Raw genomic sequence first — 24,503 nt, 5'->3', positions numbered from 1 at the left:
CTTTGAAATCTTGTCAATCATCATTTTTTTTAACATTGAAATTTGTTCACTGCCCCGCAGACACCTTTAAGGAGGGCGAGACCATCCACACAGCCATCGATGCCCTTCTGACAGGAACTCCTGAGAGAGACCTGACTATCCCTGAAGAGAACCAGGGCCACTGGGCCAGCATCCAGCACATCTTAGCTGACATCTCAGATGTCAGTGTTGTAGAGAGTGTTGTGAAACACCCAGAGCTGCAGTATGGGGGCATTCTGGACTGTGTAGCCAAATACAGGTGAAAATATGATCTGAATCTGTAATGTAACAACCAATACTATAAGGCTACTGAAAATTATTGTAAACTTTTCAACAATTGTCTTGCAGAAAACTTTATTGTGACATGCACCTCATCCGATCCAAAGTTGCTCTGACACGCAAGCAATTCAGAATGCTAAGAGAAAATGAAAAAACTTAATTTTGTAAAGATCATTGGATATTTGCTTCAATAGCCTAAATGTTTTGAAACCTAGACTGTATTTACTCATTTGTTGTTAATTATATTTCAGCCATACCATAGGTATGGTGAAATATATTGTATTCGTAATGTTTCTTTCTTTCTTTCTTTCTCCTGTCAAATCTTCAAATCGAATCAACTCCGCCATTTTTTAACCGATTGACTTGAAATTTGGCACAAGGGTAGAGTAAGCCAATACCCTCAGGTGTTTTTTTCATTTTTTTCATATCTGCCTTTAAAATGATTTTATTGAGGTTATTGTCAATTTTTATGTATATTTCGGGCTCCTGTACCCTGGTATTACAGCCGAATGACATGAAATTTGATAAGAGGTGCCTTGATCATATGCTCACCTAGATTCAATAACAGTTTTGGCATACGGTACAACAAAATGCTTAATTTTGCGATTTTTGGCCATTTTTTGACCAAAAAAGGACATTTTTGGCCCCTGTAGCCTCGTTTTACAACCAAATGATCTGAAATTTGGTATAAAAGTGCTCTTCAATTATGTGCACATAAATTCAATAAAAGTTTTCCCATACGGTACAACAAAATGCTTAATTTTGCGATTTTTTGACCAAAAAAGGACATTTTTGGCTCCTGCAGCCTCGTTTTACAACCAAATGATCTGAAATTTGGTATAAAAGTGCCCTTCAATTATGTGCACATAAATTCAATAAAAGTTTTCCCATACGGTACAACAAAATACTTAATTTTGCGATTTTTGGCCATTTTTTGACCAAAAAAGGACATTTTTGGCTCCTGTAGCCTCGTTTTACAACCAAATGATCTGAAATTTGGTATAAAAGTGCCCTTCAATTATGTGCACATAAATTCAATAAAAGTTTTCCCATACGGTACAACAAATGCTTAATTTTGCGATTTTATGGCCATTTTTTGACAAAATTTTGACATTTTTGGCTCCTGTTCCCTCGATTTACAACCTAATGACCCGTAAATTGGTAAAGGGGTGCTCTAGATATTTATTCAAATGACCCATGTATATTTTTTGGCATGGACCACTTTAAAATGATATATTTGTGGGTTTTTTGGTCATTTTTGAATGGCCAAAGGGGTCAACGACCTCAAGGCCTATTGTTGCATGAGGGAGATGGCTGAAATATGCTGTATTTGCTCTCAAGCAAATGTCGGCCTTTCTAGTTTTTAAAGTATTTGTCTGTTCTGTATAGGGGCCAGTGGTGCCTAGTTGACTGGAAAACCTCCAAGCGGCTGAAGCCGACCCTGAAGCAGTGCTACGACATCCCTCTGCAGGTGGCAGCCTACATGGGTGCTCTGAACTATGATGACAATTATGGTTTTCAGGTAGGTGGGTCCACTCGAAATTGGAAAGGTAAAAGTGCTGGTCTCTAGAAATAAACAAGAAAAGATGCAGAACATCAATTGAGGGTCCAAACTGAAAAATTCTAAGAAGCTGTGGAAAGATAATGACAAGGATAGAGTGACAAGTTGAAAATATTTTAGATTGTTAGGCTGGATATGTGTTTGCCAAAGCAGCTACATTTTGTGTATACTTATAATTGAGTTTAATGAGATATTCTTCTTGTTCTATTTTGTAATGCCACCTCCAAGCTACATGTATTATGTCATCTGTATCATGTCAAAGGTTAATTTCTGCCTCCCTCTCTCAGGTGGAGAAGGCCCTGCTGGTGATCGCCTATGGCAACGGGGACAAAGGTCACGCCCACCTGCTACCTCCTGCACTGTCAGAGCATTACTGGAGACAGTGGCTCAAACGCTTGCACCAGTTCAACCGGAGATTCAGACATACGTAGTACTTAGTGATCCTCGGTGACATGCTTAGCAGTGTATCTGTATCTGTATCTATATAGCCAGTGTAACCGCCCTTTGGCGTAAAATACCAGCAAAGCAAAACACACTGCGCCAAAACAAAACATAGCCTGTATCATGATTTCCTCCCATTTCTGTGTAGTTGCATTGTGTTATATGTAGTTTGAGATACATGTATAAAGTGGCATAGATATTGTTGTAGGGACATCACTATAGGTTACGTTGATGTGGATTAGAATTTTACCATGGTCAATAGGTATACTGAATTAACTCAGTATAGTGGCAATGTGAATTTTAGGAGCATGAAAGATACTGAAGACTGCAATAGTGCAGAAGTTATTTTTCTGCAATCAAGGAGCTTCTAAATTGTTAGAAGTGTTAGATGTGTAATATCTACTACCACCAAAATAGTAAGCTTCTTTGCCTAAGATGATTCAAGTTGTTATAAAACATTACTCTCCAAGCAGAGGTTAGTGGGGAAAATCGTGACCTTTTCCTTTCATATTTTTTTTTTCGACTGGCCTTCAGTCGAAAAAAATAATAAAACATATGTACTGCATAAAAGCAGTAAACTGGTTCAAGTTGAAATCATATAATAAAACATATGTACTGCATAAATGCAGTAAACTGGTTCAAGTTGAAATTTTTGCAATACTCATTTACTTTTAGTTGAAAAATTAATTGAAGCAATTTTTGCAGTAGTAATAGGAATGGACTTTACAATATCCTGTTTAATACCAATGTTGCCAACAATACTTCTAATGTGTATGCAATTCAGTATAATCCTGCAAGGAGGCGTAATTTACAGGTGTCTTTAATTCAGTTCAAAAGGAGGTTATTCTCTCTATATTAAACCTCCTTGGTTCAATTTATACACTTTCCGGTACATGTAACGCTTAATAAAGATCCGGTATCTTTTACATCCTGAGGTATTTTCTCTGTTGGTTCTGGTGAAAAATCCAATACATCCCGAAACCTTCCCAGAATCCACCGGCAAGAAAAATGGCTGCCTCCATGCAACATGTGTACGTTGGTGCCGCGACGGGCGTTTTTAAAGGTTTGTACGACAACCTGGGGAAACAACGAATAGTGTCACGTACTTGCACGGCTACTCAGTTTGTATAGATGTATCGATGTGAAAGTTGATCTTCGTTAGTATGTAGTAACGTCAATAGACTGCCAAGTGGGAGGGGGGCAAGGGGACCTGTTAGTGTTAGTGCGTTTGTTTGTTTGTTTGAACCTTTATTTATTCATGAGAAGCTCAAATCGGCCAGCAGGCCGCTTTTCATTGAGGTCATGAGGGAGGTCAGGGTCATATAAAATATAATACAGATACAGATTACATTGAGTACTATTAGATTCATCAACCGTGTATGCGTGAGCGGACAAATACTATCATCTTTACCTTGAATCTTTACCTTGAACCACAGCCAGTCGATACCCTTGCGGGTAATAAGGCTGTCCTAGTTGTGGCGGTGGTAGCATCAGTAAGAGAAGTGGTACTCATGTCTGTCTGGGTGCAGTCCCCATTCCTGCCCCAGTCTTGTCTTGAACTCTTTCACTGACTTGCTATTGACTGTCCTCTGTGAGAGTTTATTCCATGCTGGGGTAACTCGTGTGGGAAAGAAGTGTGCCCTCGGGCCCGTAGCTTTTTGGATTTGATACTTATACTGGTGCCCTCGTGTGTTTGATGCCAAGCTTGGTGTAAACATGGCTCTCCCGCATAGGTTGCAGTGGTTATTCACTCTAACTGTGTCAAGCCCGTGTGTAATCTTAAACAGCTGGATTATGTCAGATCTCTGTCTTCTGAAGTGTAACGTGGGTAACTCCAGCTCTTTTAGCCTTTCTGGATACGTGAGATGGGATATACTTTTCACCAGTTTTGTGGCTCGTCGCTGCACTCTTTCCACTGTGTCTCTGTCTCTCTTGGTCTTGGGGGACCATATTGTTGTTGCATATTCTAGGTGCGGTCGCACTAGGCTCTTGTACAGAAGTAAAAAGGATTCTCTTTCAATATGTGCAAAGGTGTGCTTGATCAGACCAAGAACTCTGTTCGCCTTGTTCGCTTGCACTTGCATCATGATCTCTGTTGGTAAAATATATACGCGGATCATATGCATCACAGCTAGAACCAAAGATAAACTGCTACTTTTAATGGCGGCACTACTACACAATAGCTATAATGACTCTGAGAGAGCAAAGCTGTATGTCGTAGCCCCCATCAGATGATTTACAACGTTAGTTATAACTTATAACGTTACAAGCAAATACACCCTTCCTAATCTCCAACTCCAAGCAAATCATACGGTGGCGTAAGGGCGCCATAAGGGGTGTAGCCGGCCAAAAACTGTCTACATTAAGTGGCTTCTCTTATTTGTATGTATGTTAGGTGTAAACCTTGCCAAGAAAACAGCAACAAATTTCCAGAATGTTGCCAGCCTGTCCAGGGAGGAGGAGATCTGTGCCATGTGCTGGGGAAATCAACAGGAGAGCCAGGTAGGATGAGACATAGACGTGGTGACTGTTGTAGGGATTCTCTTGCTTGCAGTCTTTTATTTTAACATACTAGTAGCCTATATTACAAGACTATGTATACAAGCAAGAGAAGCCCTGCAACACTGCCAACAGTCCGCATTGCTTGTCAAGACACAAAGATTGAGCTTAAAGTTAAACAAAATTGAACACCACTACTAATACTTGTATGATTAAACTTCATGTACTTATGCAAGGCCGTAAACCGATAGAGGAAGGATGTACATTACGGCATCTTTTGGAACAAGAGGGCCATGTAGTTTTATTGTATGTTTGCATTGGATGAGCCAATGATAAAACATTTGGAAATCGTAGGATGTGGAAGTGTAATGAGCTTCATGTTACATACTAATAATATGTAGTAGGATTGACTAGAGAGAAGTTAATGGTATTGGTAGTGCTCACTGTATGTGGGATGTAACACTATTTACTAATGCTGACTATCTCTGTAGTGAAATATTAGAGATCATATTTCTATGACTTGTTTTTGTATGTCACATGTCACATGTATGTTTGATTTTCTACTTTGCCTCTCTTGCAGGTCTGTATAGGCTTGAAGAATGGACTTGTCAAAACCTTTGATGCAGAGCAGGGGGAATTCACGGACTGTGCCAATTGTGCAGGAGGGGAGGGCAAGTTCACAGGACTGGCGAAATACCAGGAGTAAGTTGGACAATGTTGTAGGTCATTGAAAACCATGTTGTTGTTTTTAATCTTTTCTATAGGCACCCAAATGTCCAGTCAAATACAAGTTTATAAGTTGCAACACCATTGGGATTCGTACAAAGAAGTGTTTTCTAATGAAGTATATACACCGTGAAGTTTAGCCTTTTAAAACAATTTTTCTTGCAGGTCTCTTGTTACATGTGTGGAGTCAGGGTTACTCAGAGTGTGGAAGGATGAAGACAAGGTCAGTAGTTTGTACAAAACAAAATGTATAACACATCATTGTAAATGCATTATTATTGTTACTCAAATGGAATATTTATAAGGTAATATCAAATCTATCCTATGGTCAATAACTTTAACATGTATTGAATTAGTGTGATAGCATTTGATTTTCTCAGTCTGTCTTAAGAAAAACTGTCATAAACCTACCTTGAAGATTTTTATCTTTTGCATGTCCCCATTTGAAACAGAAAATGGAATTTCATCTTTAAAATGTTTATAGTAGAATGTGTGCCAAATATAAACTGTTGCAAACATTGTGCTTTGCCCCCAGGTTGATATAGAGGTAGGGAAGGACGTGTGTCGGATGAGACAGAACCACGCCCTGCCTCACCAGGTGGCCACGGGAGGGAAGGAGAATGAGCTTAAGCTCTGGGACATCCAGGAGCCAGAAAAACCCATCTTCAAGGCCAAAAATGTATGTGTGTTAAGAGAAACATTGTCATTTCTACACATTTACTGCATGGAATGAATAGAAACAATCTTTCTTGACTTTGATTATTGTGGTAAGATGGCACTGCTTTTGTAAAGCCTTGATTATTCCTGATTACAAGTAGATGAAGTAGCAAACTAGACAAATTAGTAATAAAGAGTATCATCTCAGAAATAAAGTAGAAGTAGACAAGTGGAAGTAGAGAGGCAATTAGCAAATCATAAGTTCCAATTAGAAGTAAAAAATATTACATTTAGTGGTGAATCTTATTTAAAAAGTAGTATTTCAAATTTGAAAAGATTTTCTTAATGATGTTGACTTTCATCTTTCTCCTGAAGGTGCGGAATGACTTCCTGGACTTGAGAGTTCCTGTCTGGGTCACTGACCTCCAGTTTTTATCAGAACAGAAACTTGTCACATGCACAGGACATAGGCAGGTCAGTGTCACTGTGCATTTAAGTATTGTAATAAATGTTTCATTATGTTTATGACTACCGATGCTGCAATTAATTGACACAAATCCTGACAGTTTCTCGATAATGAGAAGTTACATATACATGTGCCTCAAACAGTTGCTGGCTTTTATTTCCTAACTTAAGGTGCGAGTGTATGACCCTGCCACGCCCCAGCGCAGGCCTGCACTGAATGTGGAGCTAGGGGAGTATGCCCTCACCGCCCTGTCTGTCACACCAGACTGCCAGTAAGTGCGGAATGATTACAGATGAAAATTTTCCTGTCACACTTCTTGATAACATGCGACGCTATGTTAAAAAGTTTGAAATTCATTTGTTGCCGAATTCTGCTCTGGTGTTGAATATGGATAGTCATGAGATGTGTTATTCTTTTCTTACAGTTCAGTTATTGTGGGAGACAGCCAGGGCAGTATGGTCATGGTGGACCTGAGAATGGGTATGTTTACTATCTGTTGTCCATCCGTCTAGTTGACAAGGACAGCTTTTGTTTACTATACACTTGTTGTGTAATACCATATGGTTGGAATATTTTAGGAACGAACTAGTTATGTGGAGATTCCGAGCGAGCTCGCCGGAGTGAGTGAGTGTGTTAGGAAGGATTTAAAGCCTAACAACCTACTATTTATTTTTTCTTAGACTTTCTGTCATACAAATGTAGTAGTTGTACAATACCTCATGCATCTCATCTTTTTAATGATGTGTTTTTGGAGGTTTGATAAGTTTTGTTTGAAGTTTGGGGCTTTGAGCAATGAGACAAAGTAGTGGAACAAAGGCTAACCTGTGAATGCTCTAGGTACTGTATTTGAATAATGAAGTTTAGTAGCATGATAGAATTTCAACTGACACTGTATGTCATAATCATAGGTAAAGTACAGAAAGCATTCAAGGGGTTTGCAGGAGGCATCCGCAGCCTGCAGTGCCACCCCAGCCTCCCCCTGGTAGCCTCCTGTGGGCTAGACCGCTTCCTGAGGATACATGACATCAACACCAAGGAGATGCTACATAAGGTGAGAGTTAGTCCACACAAACTAGTCACCAATCTCATGGCAATGCTTCAGGGCTTTAGAAGTTAAATATAAACACTACTAACACCTTTTTTGTCCGACTTTCCCAATCATTTCTATCAGTTATGGGTCTTATTACTGTAATCTCTTAAATGGTCGTCCAAGACTTTTTTTTTAAAAAGCATTGTTTCTTATCCCAGGTTTACCTGAAGTCTAAGTTGAACTGCCTTCTCTTCAGCAGTGCAGACTTCACACAGGTAGGGCATACTGGAGTTGTTTGTAGATATTTAAATGTCTTCTCTCTTTGACAAACTAGATGAGATATATCAAAGTAACTGTTCTGTACAGATTATTTATTAATCTTCATTTCTTTAACAATATTCATTTTTAAAGTGATTATAGAAATGTGGCTCTTGGATCAGGTGTCTTTAAAGGATTGAAATAAAGTTCAGATGTCAAATGGGCAGTGTGATTTTCTACATATTGTGTAAATATTTTCGCCTTCAACACAGGAACAGACAGAGACTACAAAGAAACAAAAGAGAAAGCTGGAATCAAGCAACATCACAGAAGAGGATGAGGACGAATTGTGGGGGAGCATGTCAGTGGTTCAGGATAGCAAGAAAGCAGACAAGACCAAGAGAAAATCTAAAAGCAAGAAACTTAAGAAACTCAAGTAACAAGAGCAAAGACAATGCAAGACATTTTATTCTTTAATTTTGATACAACAAAATATCACCATGCCATTGTGGTCTTAATCTAAGACCAGTGTTCAATTTTTTTTAAAACCAGAACTATTGCTATATACACATCATAAATGTCTGTACAGCCTGCAGAATACATTAGCAAAAAGTTGCTAATATGTTCAGGTGAGCTACATTCTGTGACATACCATCTGATGTTCATCACAATGACATGTTACCCATATCATCTATCAATTAATTTCATTATAAAAATCAATCATGATTCTTATATCATTACAAACGCCCTTTCTCAGTGATTAGAAAACATTGTTCTAACAATAAAATAATAAGATGCTTATGATATAGTCTGTACTTCTTTATATTCTTTGATTCAGCAATATCCTCAACCTTAAACAACAATATTGCTAGCCTGTCTAGACAGTACATTTTTTACGTGCTACACTCTAAAGTTGATATCAAATCTTAAATCAATATGTTTGCAAAAGTGTATTCTTTTGACTGTTTCTAACATGATCATGTTGCGTCCCTTATTTACAACATCTGTGCCATGTTGGCATTTCATGATTCGATTGGGGTCATACTCCTTAGTTCAACATTTGACTGTTTTACTGATTTGGTTGATCCTGTGTTTTCCTCGTCGTCAGCAGCCTTGTTGTCCTCTCCCTCCCCCACGTCTCCATCCTTCTTCTTCCTCCTCTCCTCTCGAGCAGTCTGAGCCTTCACACCGATGTCGGTTAGGAATGTAGAGACTTGGTTCAGGACCACGGCCATCCAGGATAGGCCAATCATGAACCAGCACAGGATGGCCAGGCGATACACCACACGCTGTGCTGAATCTTGACCTGTAATATACATTGTATATGTATGACGAATTTGTGAAAAGTAGACATTGTCATACAATAATTCAAAGGACTTTAACTTAATCAGAAAGGAATCTCTGGCTGAAGGTGACTTGTTTTGTTGGTCTGTTGGTTGATAGATTTTTTAAGTGAAGTTTCTTCGAAATGCAACAAACTGAAGAAGAAGAAGTCCAGATCACAAGAGTTACAAAAAAAAATGATTCACCAAAAAACTTTTACTCAAATTGCAGTTTATATCTCTGCATGATTTTTCCATGGAGTGCTGAGTATGCAGGATATGAATCCCTCACCTGGTACATAGTCACCGAAGCCGATGGTGGTGAGGGTGACAAATGAGTAGTAGATGCTGATGTGGTACGACCAGCCCTCCAGTGCCAGGAAAATGGCAGAAGGGATGAGAACCATGAACACCAGGAACAGGAGGAAGAGGATCAGCATCACCAGCACTCCAGCTGTTTTCTCACTTACTTTCTTGGACCAGCGTTTCTGAACATAACAGAAAGCGAGTTAATGCGGATGGTTACTAAAGTGACAGTTATCAATTTGTCCTGGTGTTTTTGTTGTCTTTCCAAAGGCTGTTGTTCCCTTGTTCATATTATATTACATGTATAAGAAATAGTTTACAGATCATGATGATCATCACTGTTAAAACCAATGATAGCAATAGCCTACCTTATATTGTTCTTTCTTTTTTGTCACGTAGCCCCCTATGTTTTCTCCAATACCGTTCAACATCAGGCCACACAAAGGGATCCCGATTAAGGCATACGGGACCAGAAAGGCCTGTCCTCCATAGGTAGAGGGGGAGATGTGGCCATAACCTGTAGGATAACAAATATCAAAGATATTTTTACAAAAAAATTTCACAATAGACTTCAGCTATTCAAGTAGTGAATAGGTGCAACCATTAAATGAATACATTACCTATAGTTGTGATCACTGTAGAAGAGAAGAAAATGGAGTTCCCAAAGTCCCAGTTACTGGTGTCTGAAGCAGTGGAGTTGTCCAGAGTCAGACCTGCATTGACTGCTGTCACTATTGCCTGAAAATGACAAATAAGAAGAGCCTGATAAGAAACATTTTTACCATTCCTAAGCAGAAATAAGATGAACTGCATTAGATTCCTCTGATGAGCACAGATAGCTTATTGAGTATCAACTACATTTGTATCCTATGACTGTTTGAAATTGGAATTTGAAGTTGGAATTTGAGTTCATCAAAATTAGATTTTTCTGACATTCTAGTAACTTCTACTTTATTTCATGTGATGCACTTAAATATTTTTCAGTGCACCCAATATTCTAGGTTTGCACCAGTCCGCCTTATCCAGTACATGAATTTCGAGCCCCGCTGTAGCATTTCTCACCCACCGTGATGAAGTTAGTGACCTCCTCCTCAGTCAGGCAGGAGTAGTTCTGCAGCAGGCGGCTGCGGTAGCCCTCGTAGCTCACCCTCTGCACAGACTCATTCTGCCACTCCAGGGCGCTGAACACACCGCCACCAATCAGCAGCCAGCACAGGTTCAAGATGCCCAGGAGCGCTACAACCTTTCCCTTCATTTTTAAGAACAGGTCTCAACCTACAGAACAAAGGTTGAAAGAGAAATTGTTGAGATAAAAACTTGACAGATCTCCAGTTACTTCAAATTGTTAAGCATTAAACGGGGCCTAACTTTGTTCATGCCAATGAGAGGTGTTTAGGGCTCACTTCTACCTTCACACCCCTTGTACATCTCTCATTCCTGATGCACTCCCATGCATCACAGGCTCACATGTGGGATGGGCGAGTGCCGGAAGATTATTTCTAGTAAGAGGTACTCGGGATTAGGGATCACTACTTGCAGAGAATGTGGACAGAAAATTGAGAAGATAACAGTTGTTGCATTTGTTCAAGTTGTAGACTTTATCGGTCCAAATTTTTTTCTAATAATATCTGAGAAGCAACAAATAAAATTGGTTTGGCCTAAGTAACTGTTATCTACATGATACATCACTCAATCATTCACAGGCATAATACGGTAACATAACATGTCACATGCAATATGTTTCATCAGAAACGACTGTAGCTATTCAAGTTCTTCTTTGCCGCCATGGGTGTGTTTACTTGCTCTGTTACCTGACACTGGCAAATATCTACCATGAATGTGAACTAGAGCTGGATAAAAGTGAAGTGTTGTGCATGGCTGGTCCTATTGTTCCCACCCCTATAGCCTGTATGACAGCGTGTTTGTCCAGGAGTGGCAGCCTGTTAGAGACCAAACAAAGACACACCAAAAATCACAATGCGGCAAAAGGTCAAAAAGATGAAGTCCCTTCGGCAGTCAATGATTGGAGATAAGGCATAGCTCACCCACGCAGACATTCTTAAGGTTTTCCTTCAACAAAAAACAGCCACGTCAACGTTGAATCTGACAAGGGGACGTTGACCATTATCCAGGCTTAAAGGAAGAAACAGAAACACCAAACCACGACCTAGAAACTTCCGAAGTAGGGTAATCTTCCATGCGTCACTATATGAATGGTCTAGCTCTAACAGTATGGACGGCGGCCGCTAAATGCTGCCATTCAGTCAACAAAGCTTTACGAGATTGTGTTACACAGGCTAATTTCAGGTATACATGGAAAATTGGAAATACAATGACAGTATGTGTCATAATGAAATGAACATAAAATGACATCAAAGTCGTCAACTAGCGCTACTTCTAACGTTAGTCTAAAACGGATGTTATTGGGTCTGATTTGTTTTATTTATGCATTGGAGTATGAAATTCCCGATTCAATATCGTCCATATGTTCATGATAAATTCATGAAGGTAACATCAAATGGAGCTAACGTTACTGTTATGTATAAGTTGTAATAGATCATGTATTGGGGAAAACAAAACACCGTGTCTAACATACCGGTATGTTGTAAGGCCGCCATGTGTCATCGATCCGCTTCGCTTTGTCTAACAGTTATTAACGTTACCCCTTAATCACACAGGTGTCACACATGATAAAACTATACATAACGGTAAACCGTTAGCCTACGATATAAACTCACCTCTCGGTAGATTAGTGGTTCAGTCTAGAAACTTTTATCTCGTTGGAATAGCTGCACACCCAAAAGTTGTAGCGCTTCGGTGACTTGTCCCAATGCATTGACAACTTGGCCTTGCGGTCAGCTACCCCGGCTCAGGTGTCCCCACGTCGCCATGGGGCGTGGGCGTGGCCGTGCCAGGTAAGTGATCCCAGGCTTGGGTAGCAACACCAATCACAGCACAGCATTACCGTCACATGATGAAAACAACATTTTTGGAATGTACCATTTTCTTGCCCCCAACATTAATTTCAGTGTTTGGCGTAATGTTTCAGGAAAGGCTGTCATCTTGTACTTTCAAAAATTACTGTGCTAGATTTGTTTACGTCGAAGTTCTCCAATTAGTCACAGAATAAGTTTTTCCCAACCTTTTCTGCTTACTTCAGAATGTGTCACCCCCAAGAACTAATGGAATCGCTCACCATTCAGAAGATTCAGGCCAAAATGGCGGCTTGTCAGATTCGTAAAAGCAGGTTCAGATTCAGTGGTCTATTATAAATTTTGCTGTAGAATGTAAAAATATCACTTCATGTAGGTAAATATTTTATGCTCCCAAGAACTGAGTACACGGTAGAAACATGGCGGGAAGGCCCAAGAGCCGAGGTGAGTTGCATAGCCGATATGGTTATGTCAAATTATATATCCGCATTCTTTCTGCAGCCCAGGGTTGACGTTCAAAATTATGATATTGAATTTACAGAAACCAAGGAGCTTTCAGAAATTTGAAGTGTAATCTTTAAAGTCTATCCATTAGGTTTGCCAGTTTTCGTTTTAGACAAATCTACTGTACCATTGGCAGCTTCCTTGAACAGCAAGGCCTTTTGGGGGTGAGGTCTGATGCTTGGCTAATGTCCTCGGTTTTAATTCCGACGTTATTGATAATCTCAATTGATCAAGTGAATGTCTTTTTAACAAGTTTAATTATGTTATTGCGGCAAGTATACCGAAGTCACGGGTTCCGCACTGGGCGCCCAGTGCGGAATTCGTGGGGAAACTGGCGTCGGCACTCGGGGCCCAGTACGGAAGAAACTTCCGCACAGGAATTCCAGTGCGGAACGGCTTTGTTCGAGTGCTGAAGACCCGTCAGCACTGGAATTCCAGAGCTACACCTTGTCTCGGCACTCGTTTTCCAGTGCCGAACTCCGCCCAGCACTCGGTTTCTAGTGCCGAACTCCGCCCAGCACTCGGTTTCTAGTGCTGATCTCCGCTCAGCACTCGGTTTCTAGTGCGGAAGGGTGGTTCAAAGGTCGTTCAGCACTGGTCACCCAGTGCGGAGGTCTTTGAGCACTGGATAACCGAGTGCCGATCTACCTAAGTCACGGGTTCCGCACTGGGATTTCTAGTGCTCGGTGACTTTTCGGCACTAGAGGCCGAGTGCTAAGACCACTTCGGCACTAGAAGCCGAGTGCTACTATCATCTTAAGACCGTCAGCACTGGGTTTCCAGTGCTCGCGTCCAAATTGTTACTCAAAAACATAGTTGACATGCAGCAGCGCCTACTCACCTTCGGACGGTCACTTACTCAGTATTTTAAATCAATTTTGCCCTCACTAGTCTTGTCTCTGTCGGAACTCGAAACACTTACAGCATGTGTGTATCATACGCTACATCCTACATGTATATGGTGTTATGTATATGATGACCTCATGTCAGCAGTGTGTCAGCTTCGTTCCCTTTTTCTAAATTTCACGAAGATAAAATACCAATAAATTGCAGCTCCCTTTGTCGTGTTTGAGTTGCAGACTACTTTCAATCAATCGTTCGCATGCATCATTTGTTGATTCGTGGCGGCTACAGACAGTTTAGACAGTTCTACTTTGGTCACGAAAAAAAAGTGTCTAAATAAGAAAGAATAATTGATATGTACTGTTCTTTGAAAACCCGACACGGATATTTCCTCCCATACGCAGCTTTCTCAGGCTCAAGGTGAACGATTTGTTACACTTCTTTTATGTATTACATTTGTATATGTGTGCCTTTAACTGCCCGGAACTGTAAATAACGTAACGGGGGCTGGCTGTCAGCACTCAGTTTCAAGTGCGGAATATTTGTCGTCACTGGTTTTCCTGTGCGGAATATTTGTCGTCACTCGTTTTCTAGTGCGGAATATTTGTCGTCACTCGTTTTCTAGTGCGGAAGGTAGTCTCAGCACTCGGTTTCTAGTGATGATTCGGGGTTTTCAGTGCTGAAGTCGACTCACCACTGGACACCTAGTGCGGACGTAACGTCGGCACTAGACTTCTAGTGCGGAAGGCCCCTTCCGCACTAGACACCGAGTGCTGAGAGAGGAACCCGTGACTTCGGTAGTTTTGCGTTATTGCGCTAAGGTATTGGGCTACCCGGGAACGTTTGCTTGCTTGCTATGAAGTGAGTTTGAACATAGAATATGTAACATCAATTTTCTTTCACAGAATGCAAAATATAATTTGGTTTGCAGTACCAGGGTGATGTACAGAAAGACTTTTGAAGTGAATTCAGTCAGTTGTGATTGTTGACAACATTTTCCAATATCTAGATTGGCTTGTTGTTGCGTGCTGACATGTTGTGTGCTGACATGTTGTTGTGCTAACTGTGCCAATTTCACCATGTCTGCTGGTTGCTGTCCCCCCAGGGAGCCCGGTCCCCCCAGGTGTCATGGCATCGCCTTTCAAGGGTCACCTTGTCCTGAAAAGCAGTCGTAAGCATGAAGACTGGCTTGTAACGTAGACTAGATCCCGTCATGCCCTAACTCCTCTCGTGCTGAATTGTGTGGCCTGTAGAACACAGCTGACTGTCACCCTGCTTTCAACCAATCATTGCTTCTAGTATAGAACATTAGCTTTCTTTCTAGTGTGGCTCTGTGTGGCTCAGCTTGATTGGCTATTCCTTAACAACCAACTTCATACATCCATGCTTAAACAGAGAAGGCGTTTTCCTCTATTTAATAATTTCAGTTTTTGTCATTCTTCTCATGCCACAGCTGAAACTAGTGAAAGTCGAATCTTAGAGACCAATCTCATATTAGTGTGTAATATATGCTGCTCACTAGAAATTTGATTTGCTGCCATGTTGTTGATCAGTCTTACATGAAGTACACCCATCCACCTTGGCACTCTTCTCACTGCCTGGTGTAAAACTAGAACAATGTAGTTGAAAAACTGGATAGATATGGTAAGCATTGTACCAAGATTTTTGGAGTATACATTTACTAGTATTTCCTCAATTTTCTTGGTATTAGCAGTCTTATACTGTGTACTAGATAAACACCCTGCCTGGAAAAGGTTAATATACATTTGATATGTCTAAGTGAAGGAGTTCCATTGTTTTATCCACAAAATGGTAGAAAAACATGGCAACTATATCTACTTACTAGTACTAGTATATTGCGCACTTCAGGCATCACAGCTCACTTGCACCTGCCAATGTCAGAGTCACTTCAACAGTTCTGTGTTTTACTTTAGTCTCTGGACTCTTTCACTGACTAGAATAAAAGAAAAAAATGCATGCATAACATAGTATTTTGTTTGAACTGAATGATGTTTGCACTTTACTGTGTTGTTATACACTTGACAAAAAAAAAGATAAAATTACCCACAGGCTTTTATTTATGGTTTCAGTCTTTTGTATTATATATTTAGGATCCAATACCATTAAACTATGATTCACTACTACATGTATGCACTTTGGCATTTGCCGGTGTCATCATATTCATGAATCATAGTATCACTCTATTTGTGTTTCATCTGTCATGTCTGACAATCTGTAACATCATATTGCCTGATCTCCATAGCTTTGCATAGTTGAATTGACAGATATGACATAAAATTGTTTCTGTTTCCAGTTGTTAAAAGAGCAATTATTTACAAAGTGCCCTTCATGAATAATTGAGTATGCCATTAGTTTACAGTAGCTGCCAACAGAGGCATGTTTGGTTGTAGTTATACACATCACAAAGACGTCAACAGCTCGGATGATAAAGAAAAGGGACTTGTATGAACAATGCCCTGCTGGCTTTGTAAATACTTGGTTTAACTTCTGAGGAAGTCTGGTTTTGACTTGTGTGTTTTGTTTATGTTTATAGCCTTTGCTCCTTCAACCAACAAGATCACAGAGCAGTACATGATCCAGGACCATCTGAGTGTTCACTACAAGAAACTGTCTACTGCCAAACGTGAGAGAATCACCCATTTGCAACATTGCTCCTACCTGTTTGCCAATCATCAAAAAATAGTTACAGTCAACTGTATTTTACAGTGCTGTTCCCAAGACACGGTCCCAAGACACGGAAAATGTATTTCTTTGTATACCCTTTATAGTTGTCTACTGTAGTATTTTCATTTTCAAAGATAGAGTTTGCAATTTTCCATGAAATATTTGATAATCTGACTAAGCAATTTTCTATTTCAGCTGCCATTGACAATAGAGTACCTGCCTCCATGGTGAAAAGTGTCAAATGTAAGTCTTATGCCTTCTGTAACAATCACAATCTAAAACAGTAAGACACTATGATTTACATTGTGAGACATGAGTTTTGATATAGGGTTTATTTAAACCTTAAATCAAAACCTACTGAAATGTTTGAAATGTCTATACCTGTTTGAAATATACAAGATCAGGTTTGATTTTGGATTTGCGTCTTTATTTAAGTTAAACAAGGCTGGTGGATCCATATATATTTTGTAAGGAAAAATGTAATTGAAGAATAGTCCTTGAAAATCAGACTACTAGTAAGCTTTAAGGATTTGCGCAGAGTTTGTCCATACCTTGCACCAGATTTGTTATGATAACTGTACAGGGCTCAAAATACCACCTGCATATGCAGGTTAGTGCACTTTTTAGATAGTTTCTATGCAAATCAGTATTCCTTCCTTCTTTGTTAGTAAACAGATGTATAGAGTATCTTCAAAAGGTTCTTTTAATCACTTTTAGGGTATATTTGAATGGTGCAGGTAACATTTCTCTGGTGCAGGTGATTTCAAAAGTTAGCAGGTAGACAGAAAAAAGTATTTCGAGCCCTGTAACATGTCAGTAATGTGTCAAACTGCTCTGTACTCAGATCGGGACCAGCAAAGGCGCCTGATGCTGGAGAAGGAGATGAAGAAGTTCCAGAAGGAGCTGAAGTCTGCCCGCAGTGCCTCCAGGATGAGCTCACGACCCAACACACCCATGAAGGCCCAGCACCCAGAACAGGTATGGGTTACCTAACTAACACACCCATGAAGGCACAGCACCCGGAACAGGTAAGGGTTACACCTCACTAGCACACCCATGAAGGCCCAGCACCCTGAACAGGTAAGGGTACACCTGACTTACACACCCATGAAGGCCCAGCACCCAGAACAGGTAAGGGTACACCTGACTAACACACCCATGAAGGCCCAGCACCCTGAACAGGTAAGGGTACACCTGACTTACACACCCATGAAGGCCCAGCACCCAGAACAGGTATGGGTACCCCTGACTAACACACCCATGAAGGCCCAGCACCCAGAACAGGTATGGGTACCCCTGACTAACTCACCCATGAAGGCCCAGCACCCAGAACAGGTAAGGGTACACCTGACTAACTCACCCATGAAGGCCCAGCACCCAGAACAGGTAAGGGTACACCTGACTAACATACCCATGAAGGCCCAGAACAGGTAAGGGTACACCTGACTAACACACTCATGAAGGCCCAGCACCCAGAACACCTGGTAAGGGTACACTTGACTAACACACCCATGAAGGCCCAGCACCCTGAACAGGTAAGGGTACCCCTGACTAACACACCCATGAAGGCCCAGCACCCAGTACAGGTAAGGGTGCACCTGACTAACACACCCATGAAGGCCCAGCACCCAGAACAGGTATGCCTGATTAGCACACCCATGAAGAATGTAAAACCAAACTTGTTTTGCCTACTGATCAAGACTGGTGCTATGAAGACTATCTCATATATTGGTACATCTGGTGAATATAAAATTAGTACATGTAGTTAGAGTAATGGAATTTCCATTGGGTTTAAGGTGTCTCTGGGTTTAAGGTGATGGCTCTTACCTTATTTACTAGGATCTGTCTGCAAGTGATCTTGACCTTCTGGAAAATATCCTGGAGGACAAGCATCGTTCTCCCAGCCACTACCGCAACCCCAACATCGTCCCGTCTAACATTCCTCCCCAGCCTCGGCCCAGGAGACCTCGGTCTGCACAGCCTCGGGTAAAAAGAGGAGATTGAGGAAAAATAGACAGCCATGGGAATGTATACTGTAAAATAATGCATTTAAAGTTCGTGGGGATTTAATTTTGCGGTAGCGCGAAAAAAGACTGCTGCGGTGGGTTTAAGTTTGTGGTAGCACCATACACTGTCGTCTCTTACTGCCATGGAAAAATGATTGCGATGGTTTTAAGTTTTTGTGGTAAATTTGCAACACAAAAACCGCAAACATAAAACTACCACAAAAATTTCTGCATCTACAGTAGTTCTTACGGCTTTCTGAAGTTCACTATATGTTTACAAGACATATGGAGCTTTATTGTCTTGAAGGTGGCATTGGTCAATGATTAGAGCATTGGTCTTGGGTTTGAGACTCATCATGCCCCAACATTGTGCCCTTGAGGAAGGAACTTTATATGATATACCCACCATGACAGTGGAGTGACACCTACCGATTGTCTCAGCAATCTTGAAAAAAAAAGATTCAGTGTGGCATAGATGCAAGCATCTGCACAAGTTTTTGTTGTTGTTGATATCTTATATAAGAGGAGGGGGAAGATTGATCTGATTCTGTCTTCATATTCTACATACTGCATGCCTTCACTAGCTAATACCAACTTCTGTGGCTTCCCCAGTACCCTGATGACCTGGAGACATCCACAGCCATTGCCCAGGAGGTGGCCTCCCCACCCCCCGCCCGACCCAGGTCGGCTTACAGCGTCAGGAGTGCACGGAGTCGTACAAGCAGCGTCCCCATGGCCACGCAGAGAACAAACATGGACCAATCAAAAGTCATCCAGCTGCCCCGCAACACGCCGGACGGCGACATCCTGAACACGCGAGCACACAAGTTCCGCAGTCCGGACAAACCGTTCACCCCCAGGACCCTGAACCGGACAGGAGTCCAGTCTCGGCTGTCTCAGTCCAAGTGCTACAACCCACCTCGCAGGAAAAAGGCTCCAAAACCTGCAGATAATGATGGGTGAGTAGAGATGTCCAGATGACAGCCTTCAGATACAATTCAATCTCTACAACTGGATTACATTGGGAGATTTACTTCCGGACGTTTTGAGTGACATCCATCACTATTTTTCAGCGTCACTAGAATGAAATTTGTTATCTAGTTGTAGAGATTGAATTGTATCTGAATATTGTTTACCTGGATGTCTAACCTTCATAAACAGATGACAGCCTATTTTGAAACTTAAACTTAACCTTCTAGAAGCAAAGCTTTATATTTACTCTGCATTTTCCTAAGAAATCTTCAATATCTGCCAACACACGTCTTTATTTTCCTTCCTAAAGGAGACAAAGCGTAGCGAGTGACCTGAACATGAGTGAGATGAGCTACACGGATGTCCCGCCACAGCCTGCCCCACGGAGGAGGAGTAGGCAGGAGGAGGAGAGCCGTGTGCCTCCTCTGGACATAGAGAAGGATGCTGACCATGCCAGATGGGTGGAGCAGCAGGCCAAGTATGTGGCAGCTACTGTAAATGCAGAAATTTTTGTGGTGGTTTTATGTTCGCGGTTTTTGCGGTGGCCACTTCACCACAAACTTAAAACCACTGCAAAAATTTTTCCATTATAGTATGAGACTACAGATGATGGCGCTACTGCAAACTTAAAACCACCGTGAAATATTCATTTTCCCGCTACCGCAAAAGTAAATCCCAGCGAACTTTTCAGTAAATGGGACCTACTGCCATTTAGTATCTCCAATTGTTATATGCTGTGTATGTTATGCCCAGTGTCCATGTTTTCTGTGTAATTTTGTTACTCCTGGAAGAGTAGCTGTTGCATGTAACTGTGACAACTAAAGGAGTTAATAAAACAATAAACAACAACAATAAACAATAAAACCATAGATCTATCATTTGACCAGAATCTGTTGGTTTATTGTTTTTACATGATTATTAGCTAAATAGACAGTAGATCTTTAACAGAAAGACTACAATTTGTACCTTCTGCTTCAGGATAGGAACTTACAAGTAGAAGTAGTGGAAGTAGAAGTAGTAGTAATAGTAGTAGTAGTATAGAAGTAGTAGTAGTAGTGGTAGTAGTAGTAGTATCCTGTACTTGATTATGCTGCTGCTGGGGTCCCTGACACATGGGTAGGCAGCAGTAGGGTAGTTTTGACACTGTGCTTCCATGCGGCTCTGTCCAGCGGGCTCACCCTAGCTAGACCACAACTGACTTGTGAATTGGTGAATTTTTGCCTACAATAATAAAAAATTACTGTTTGTTAAAATGGAAGCTGAATGCAAGAGGCTGTCTGGTTGATGGTATAATGACTTACTCCATTCCTCCAGGAGAATGGAGAAGCTAACAGTGAAGGAGGACTCCTGGAGTGCTGCACCCCAGCCAGCTGAGAGGAGGATGTCTGACACTAACAGGTCCATGTACAGGTGGGTGGGGAGACACTTGCAGACCTGTCCTAGACCTACATGTATGGTAACACCTCTATCAAAGGATTTACAAGGTAACTGATAGCGTGGCAGTTCTTAACAGGCTGAAACCACAAGGTCTGGTGTATAAAAAGCTCAGTAATAACTTGAGAAACTCAACTTGTCCCTGCAGTTGCCATTATGAATTTTTTTGTTATGGTGGTGATGATGTCCATTTGCAATTTGCATACATGAATACTGTCCTTGTGCAGTTTGTATCTCAAGGCTAAGTTGTATTAAAATTTCACATATATGAATAGTACCATGAAACATATATCCACAGTGTTCACAAGTTGTGCACTATTCCACTGAATAATCCTGTCCTTGTTTCTGATTTATTTTGCTTTGTTCACCTTTTTTACAGCACTAAGAATAGGACCAAGTCTCAGACTATGAAACAGATAGAGGCAGAGTAAGTCTTTCTATTGCACATATTTAATCAGTTTTTTGTGATTTGTAATGTTACATAGTATATTCTGTCTGTCCACCAGTAGCTGAGATAGCAATTTATAGATTTTCATTTCAGTTCTGCCACAGGGTAGTCACTACTTACCAACCTCTTTGTAGACTGCCATATCAGGACTTGCACTATATATGTCTAACCTGCATCTTTCAAGAAAAGTGTTGTTCTTGTCATGAATGTATGGATTTGGGGCTAAAACCATTGGCTTTAGTAGGTCATCCTTTTTTTCATCTGTTATAAAATTTTTCTGTTTTCCCTAGGGAGGAGGAGCTGAAGTACCTGGAGTTTGTGACAGATGTGACAAACGACATCCTGGCTAGGGGCATATTTACCAACAAGTGAGAAAGACTTATTTACATGGCAGGCAGTTGAATTTTACTGGAGTTGTCAAGGTTGCTATATTCTTCATTTTGTTCCAAATTGTAGGTAGATATCTATTGACCCGAAGTAAGTATGGGTATATTCTAATGTCTGCTATGAAAGCAAGACAAGGACAAAGACTGACTGAAACATATTTGTATTTCGTCCACGCAACATCATTCCAATCCAGGGTCCTGCTGCAAGTGTTTGACAGTCATGTCCAGAAGAGGGATGGAGAGTTGAATGAGGTAATCAAGTAGCGATTGTGTTTGTACGTGTCTGGATAGAAATTCAACATTTTGATTAGACAAGGCCCAAAAAGCTGCAAAAAACGTTCACATTTATTGATATTTCTAAAGATCATATTAAAAAATTCTAAGATAATCTACATTCAGATTTGCAAAATGTAACAGCTGACATGGTTAAACTTGTTTGTTTTACGAAATTTTGCTATCTCTTTGCCATGAATTCTATACAGTTTTTTCACTTTCCTAGACCCGGATGCGGCAAATGATCGACATCCTTCGAGAAGATTTGGGCATCGCTGATGATTCCAAGGCCCCAGACACCCGCTACACTCTCCGCCCCAGGCCTGATGAGGACATGCTAGAGGACAAGCCGTCTACGATGGGGAGTGACACGTTTGGGCCAGAGGACGTCAACAGGGAATATGAAAACATTCTAAATAAACAAGCCACGGGGGATGGCTTGGATGATACAGAAACTATCCCCAAAGACATTTCAGAAGCACGTACAGAGAATGGACATACTGAAGATGACAGACACGCCCCTGTTGGGTCTCCTCTTAGTCTGTCAGATGATGAAGACAGGAAAGAGTCAGATGATGAGGATGATGGGAAGGAGGAGAGGAGAGACAGTACCAGCTCACCTACTCTGAGCTCCACATCCACATCTGAGAAGAGTTTGAGTGCATCTATGTCCTGATAATGGTTTTGACCCATCTCTAAATTTTACAATTGTATAGTAGAGTTGCTGGGTGTGAGCTCAAAAAGGAAGATTCCTGAATTCTTCTCTCTGAACTATGATGTCTTTACATTGTCAATATTAACAGTTCCTGTTATAACATGCACTTATACCATTATTCAACTTTGCAACAGCTTCCAAATGCATGTATACATTTTGACTTTCAAAAGGCATTACATTAAGTAAGTGCTGCTGTATCTTTTGGAAGCTATTGTGTACGATAGAACAACTGTATCAAAGTCTGTCATTTATTTTCCTTAGAATATCAGCACAAACTGTGGAAATTACAATTTAGTTGCTGGAGCAACCTGAGTTAACCTGTGTGGTTTATTAAAGTCTCTACGATCAAGACCAAAGGGATATGTTGTAACATCACAAACAATTAACAACTATGTGTACCAAAGTGTAGAAAGTTAAGTTAAAAGTTAGGCTATTACCTGGCTTTTGATGATGTATTTTTGCAATACATGTATGTAGAAAGTGGCTGCATCAAATACCTATTGTTTCTGTAATGTGTCAAGTTTGAAACTTTTACAAAGAGCCAATGTAAATGCTAGCTATGGTGAAATATTTTACAGATAAGGGAAAGAAAAGGCAAATGAAATGCTTGTACAAAGTAGTATTTCTAAAATCTTACAAACTTTATAAATCTAATAAATTTTACAAAGTCTGATACAAATGTACTAAAAGCCTTCAGAGGAACCTGCTGTTATGTGAAAAACCACAAGGGGGAGTTTGTGCCTGAGGGCTTGATATGAAAATATGAGATAAGCATTAGAAATTCTTATTTCTGCAATCCGTCCATAATTTGAATCTATTTTATCCTATAATTGCTGATAAGTTAAAACCAACATGTTCTTACTACAAGGAGCACCAACTGATGTGCAGTCATCAACGTTCACACACAAGGAGACCTTTCTTTGTCATTCTGAAAACATTGTCTTTATGAAATCTGCATGAAGCACTAAGTCTGTATGACAGCGATGCAGAAATGATGCAGTGATTTGCCTTAGCAAGTAGAATGTCAAAATTATGTATACAGTACTTGTGTCTATATTGTATGATTGTACACAGTACACCAAAAAGTAGTTATTCAAGCAACTTGATATGATTTTGGAAACAGTTAAACGTTCCAAACAACATCCATTGTTTCTCGGCTTGGCTGAAAACGAGAGCCATAGTAGCAAGACTGCATTTCACCGAAAATGCATCATGCTGCATTTTGGTCTGAGATCAGACACTTAATCTTTTCATACCCGGAACGATTTCCGATTTTGAACCATTAGATTCCCCAGTTGGTAAATGTTATCTTTATAGATTTCAAAGAAATTGATGCTAATCTGATTTGTGTCTAATTCTATGAATGTATGTAAGGCCACAACAAGTAAATTTTATGGATGACTTATGATTAATTTTCGCCTGATTTCAGAAAAAAAAAAGATTTTTTTTTCATCTTCGGAGATGGTCAACGTGACAAGAAAGTATCAAAATGGGAAAAATGTGTTGTGTGTACTGATTGTACTTGTAGAAATGACACTAGCGAGGTAGCAGTGACTGTAGTTATTGAAGTGAAGTTATAGTTGGATAGTTGTAAAAGTGGCATCATGAGTCATGAGTGCAGTTGCCAACTTGGTAAGTGATACCAGTCTAGTGTCACTTTTACTACACTATAGTTCACTTCTTGAATTCAGGAATGAATGATTTGTAGTCTATGCTACCATGTTTTGTCACTTCTATTATT

The 24,503-nt window shown here is 40.5% G+C and overlaps 5 protein-coding genes across 6 annotated transcripts in view; 4 read left to right on the top strand and 1 right to left on the bottom strand.

Moving 5' to 3' along the window:
* The window catches only part of LOC118428971 (mitochondrial genome maintenance exonuclease 1-like), a 4,502-nt gene extending 1,277 nt beyond the window's left edge, over positions 1 to 3,225 (top strand). Inside the window, exons 2-4 of the mRNA XM_035839301.1 lie at positions 61 to 277; positions 1,687 to 1,819; positions 2,146 to 3,225. Of these exons, the coding sequence (XP_035695194.1) occupies positions 61 to 277; positions 1,687 to 1,819; positions 2,146 to 2,289 (494 nt within the window). The 3' untranslated portion in view covers positions 2,290 to 3,225. The remainder of the gene's footprint in view (positions 1 to 60; positions 278 to 1,686; positions 1,820 to 2,145) is intronic.
* A 39-nt stretch (positions 3,226 to 3,264) lies between these two features.
* Positions 3,265 to 8,958, top strand: LOC118423784 (WD repeat-containing protein 74-like). The gene is made up of 11 exons (XM_035832009.1): positions 3,265 to 3,362; positions 4,695 to 4,801; positions 5,379 to 5,500; positions 5,690 to 5,747; positions 6,060 to 6,203; positions 6,557 to 6,655; positions 6,818 to 6,918; positions 7,072 to 7,127; positions 7,556 to 7,698; positions 7,896 to 7,952; positions 8,208 to 8,958. The coding sequence occupies exons 1-11, from the start codon at positions 3,308 to 3,310 to the stop codon at positions 8,373 to 8,375; spliced, it is 1,110 nt and encodes a 369-aa protein (XP_035687902.1). The 5' UTR covers positions 3,265 to 3,307; the 3' UTR covers positions 8,376 to 8,958.
* Positions 8,959 to 9,330: 372 nt separating this feature from the next.
* Positions 9,331 to 12,471, bottom strand: LOC118423789 (potassium channel subfamily K member 2-like). Its single transcript, XM_035832022.1, has 5 exons — positions 12,302 to 12,471; positions 10,630 to 10,838; positions 10,184 to 10,301; positions 9,932 to 10,080; positions 9,331 to 9,745 (listed from the first exon to the last, which is right to left on the bottom strand). The coding sequence occupies exons 2-5, from the start codon at positions 10,816 to 10,818 to the stop codon at positions 9,491 to 9,493; spliced, it is 711 nt and encodes a 236-aa protein (XP_035687915.1). The 5' UTR covers positions 10,819 to 10,838; positions 12,302 to 12,471; the 3' UTR covers positions 9,331 to 9,490.
* A 364-nt stretch (positions 12,472 to 12,835) lies between these two features.
* Positions 12,836 to 19,497, top strand: LOC118425636 (spermatogenesis-associated protein 7-like). The gene is made up of 7 exons (XM_035834609.1): positions 12,836 to 12,940; positions 14,949 to 15,014; positions 16,398 to 16,487; positions 16,724 to 16,771; positions 17,373 to 17,506; positions 18,368 to 18,514; positions 19,147 to 19,497. Exons 1-7 carry the CDS (start codon positions 12,916 to 12,918, stop codon positions 19,495 to 19,497), a joined length of 861 nt encoding a protein of 286 aa, XP_035690502.1. The 5' UTR covers positions 12,836 to 12,915.
* Positions 19,498 to 19,820: 323 nt separating this feature from the next.
* Positions 19,821 to 23,549, top strand: LOC118417067 (spermatogenesis-associated protein 7-like). 2 transcript variants are annotated; one of them, XM_035822449.1, is made up of 6 exons: positions 19,821 to 19,984; positions 20,821 to 20,904; positions 21,320 to 21,367; positions 21,679 to 21,756; positions 21,969 to 22,026; positions 22,274 to 23,549. In XM_035822449.1, the coding sequence occupies exons 1-6, from the start codon at positions 19,845 to 19,847 to the stop codon at positions 22,721 to 22,723; spliced, it is 858 nt and encodes a 285-aa protein (XP_035678342.1). In that variant the 5' UTR covers positions 19,821 to 19,844; the 3' UTR covers positions 22,724 to 23,549. The 2 variants fall into 2 exon arrangements, with proteins under 2 accessions (XP_035678342.1, XP_035678334.1); XM_035822441.1 differs by having other exon boundaries at positions 20,821 to 20,916.
* The last annotated feature ends 954 nt before the right edge of the window (positions 23,550 to 24,503 follow it).

This window comes from Branchiostoma floridae, chromosome 1, assembly GCF_000003815.2.
Source record: "Branchiostoma floridae strain S238N-H82 chromosome 1, Bfl_VNyyK, whole genome shotgun sequence".
Taxonomy (NCBI): Eukaryota; Metazoa; Chordata; class Leptocardii; order Amphioxiformes; family Branchiostomatidae; genus Branchiostoma; species Branchiostoma floridae.
This window is presented reverse-complemented; position numbering and strand designations above follow the sequence as displayed.